The sequence below is a fragment of the Montipora capricornis genome, chromosome 9 (assembly GCF_036669925.1).
Source record: "Montipora capricornis isolate CH-2021 chromosome 9, ASM3666992v2, whole genome shotgun sequence".
Lineage (NCBI taxonomy): Eukaryota > Metazoa > Cnidaria > Anthozoa > Scleractinia > Acroporidae > Montipora > Montipora capricornis.
Genome location: NC_090891.1, coordinates 34,507,858 through 34,510,357, shown reverse-complemented (window position 1 = coordinate 34,510,357; position 2,500 = coordinate 34,507,858). Strand labels below are relative to the sequence as shown.

Sequence of the window (2,500 nt, the reverse complement as noted above, 5' to 3'; positions counted from 1 at the left end):
TTTCTGCGAAACATTTCGACGAATATCTGAAGTTTGAGGAAACGCACAGGCCTAAAACTTGGAGAAGTGTCTCCTTCATTTATCTTCTACAACATCACGAATTCTTAACTTTTTCCACTGGATGGTTTTCGATTTATTTTTTTATTGCGTGACAGTGAAAACGATCTGTTGTTTTCTTCTGGCCGCGAGAGAATCGAACCTGGCGAAACGCAACACCGGAAAATCCTGTACCATTACAAGCATTTCATTCCAACCGGATTTTCCGTGCAAACGGTGAACACCCCCTGTGTTTTCTTGAGGGGGTAGCTCCACTCCCTATCATACCGTTGGCTCTGTGATAATTGCGCATCTTTGCTGCAAAAAGAGATACTTAAATATCCATCACATAACCAATATGATGCTTTGAGGACAATCCACTGACCATCGTGCTCGTTTTAAACAAAACAACCTTCGATGAACCCTTCGATGGTTTTCGGTGGAGTATATGCCGCGATGTGCTTCCAAAATGATTTGATTTCAGGGACAATGTTATGTTCCTTTGAAGCCATCACTTATTAACAGATATCCAGAAGAAATTTTGTCTTAGATGCGCTTTTAAGATGATGGAATTAAACCTGACGCGTGTGGACTTTATGCAGGTGTGTTCTTTATTTAAGTAACCTATGTCTCTGATCTACGGCAGCAAAAGATTTTACTGCTTGTAAAAATTATCATGTTGATTTGTAATTAATGCTTTATCTAGGTTGGGGTTACCTCTCCGAAAACGATGAAACTGTTGCCAAGTGGAGGAAAACGAAATGCTCAAAAGGTAGACTTGAGAACTCGAAGGTGCATCGTCCCACCAAAACATGCCATGTTTACGTTTTAGCCCGATCTCAAGAAAGAATCAAGTGGTTAATAAACGAAAACACACTCTAAATTATTCAAAATGTGGATAGAAGATAACAATAGCCACTGAGCTGCCCAGACAACCAAAGTAACATTGTTATTGGCCGACACTGCTTATGACCCTTAATTAATTTCTTGGAGTCTTTCATTTGGGACTGAATTGCCAAGGGTGCTGCTGAAAGCATAGATATCGTGCCCCTGGCAACTGCTCTATATCAGTGGGCTTTGGTGTTATTTTTTAAGGTAGAGAGCTCTTTGGAGACTTTTATATCATTAGCAAACATTCCAATAGAGGAATGTTTGCTAATGAAGAAGAAGAAGTAGAAGGTCCCAACATTGTTCCCTGGGATGTAGCCCCCTTCTTGGATACCCCTTATAGGTCCACCCCCTCCACAATACTTCTTACAGGCATTTCATACTTGTCAAGACTTTTCTTTTTACTGACAAACTTGAAGCCCTTACATGTACCTCTACTCTCTTATCCACTGGACCACACAAGCAACTCATGCAAATTCCCCATAATAATTTATAATTAAATATTTTATTATTCATCCCAGGCCACTCTCGGTCCAAACTTTGATTTCTTCACATTTGGACATCAGAGCCACATGTGGTAATCTATAGCAGTGATAAAGTGGCGGTCAGTCATGCCAATGCAATAGTTTAAATGAAATCAATAATTTCTGTACAGAAATAAAGGAATTGAAAAGACCAACCAATGGTAGCTCCAACATTCCTCTCTTTGATAGAGATGGACTGAATGGTAAAAGGTCACCACGAGCAACTTTCATATAATCCGCAATGCATTTTGTTTTCCCCATACAAAATTTTGCATAAACTGTTGTTTTCAAATGCACTTGGGAATAGTTTACAATAATTTATGCAAAGTTTTGTGGGGAAAACAAAATGCATTGTACGTTACATGAAAGTTGTTAATTATTCACTAAGTACCCCAACAGTACTTGCTTTTAGGAAAAATCACTGATATTGCAAAACCATCCTGCACGAGTAGTGACCAATTGCAAGTTTGGAAAAATCCAATCACTTATACTATTTCTCCTACAAGATTCTGAGATCTGTTCAGTGCTGCTAAATTATGTTATTAACTAGTAAGGAATCGTTAAGAATATCACTGGTTTTTTTTTATGACAAAAAGTAGTCCTACATGTGTACTATATTGTGAAGGACAGAAAAAGGTTTAGCTCTGGAAGGGCTAATTCTCAAAACGTCAGTTTTCAAATTCTTTACAGTTGTCAATTTGAATACCATATCAACTCACTTGATAAACCCTTTTTTGTATTTCATTTTCTTCATTTTCTTCATTTTCTCACACAGCATCACTGTAACAATTAACTTCTTTAATATCTGACGCCTTTATCCAACAAGTTAAAGAATGCTTTAAAACTTCCAATAACCATGAACCAATAGGCTTAAGCCAATGACCAAGATGTTACCATTGTTTTAGACTAAACACATCAAATAAGTGATTACTCCAGTCACTACAATAGTCGTGCCAATCCCTTACCTAGCTGAAACGCAGTGTCTGACACTTGCAGACTAATACTAACTCACATTAAGAAAGCTAACAACCCTAACCCTAACCCAAAATTTG

General features: G+C 37.8%; 1 protein-coding gene across 1 annotated transcript in view; it reads left to right on the top strand.

Moving 5' to 3' along the window:
* The first annotated feature begins 250 nt into the window (after nucleotides 1-250).
* LOC138016494 (Bardet-Biedl syndrome 7 protein homolog) overlaps nucleotides 251-2,500 on the top strand; it is a 28,832-nt gene continuing 26,582 nt past the window's right edge. The window contains exons 1-2 of the mRNA XM_068863639.1: nucleotides 251-638; nucleotides 743-808. Coding sequence (XP_068719740.1) covers nucleotides 600-638; nucleotides 743-808 — 105 coding nt within the window. The 5' untranslated portion in view covers nucleotides 251-599. The remainder of the gene's footprint in view (nucleotides 639-742; nucleotides 809-2,500) is intronic.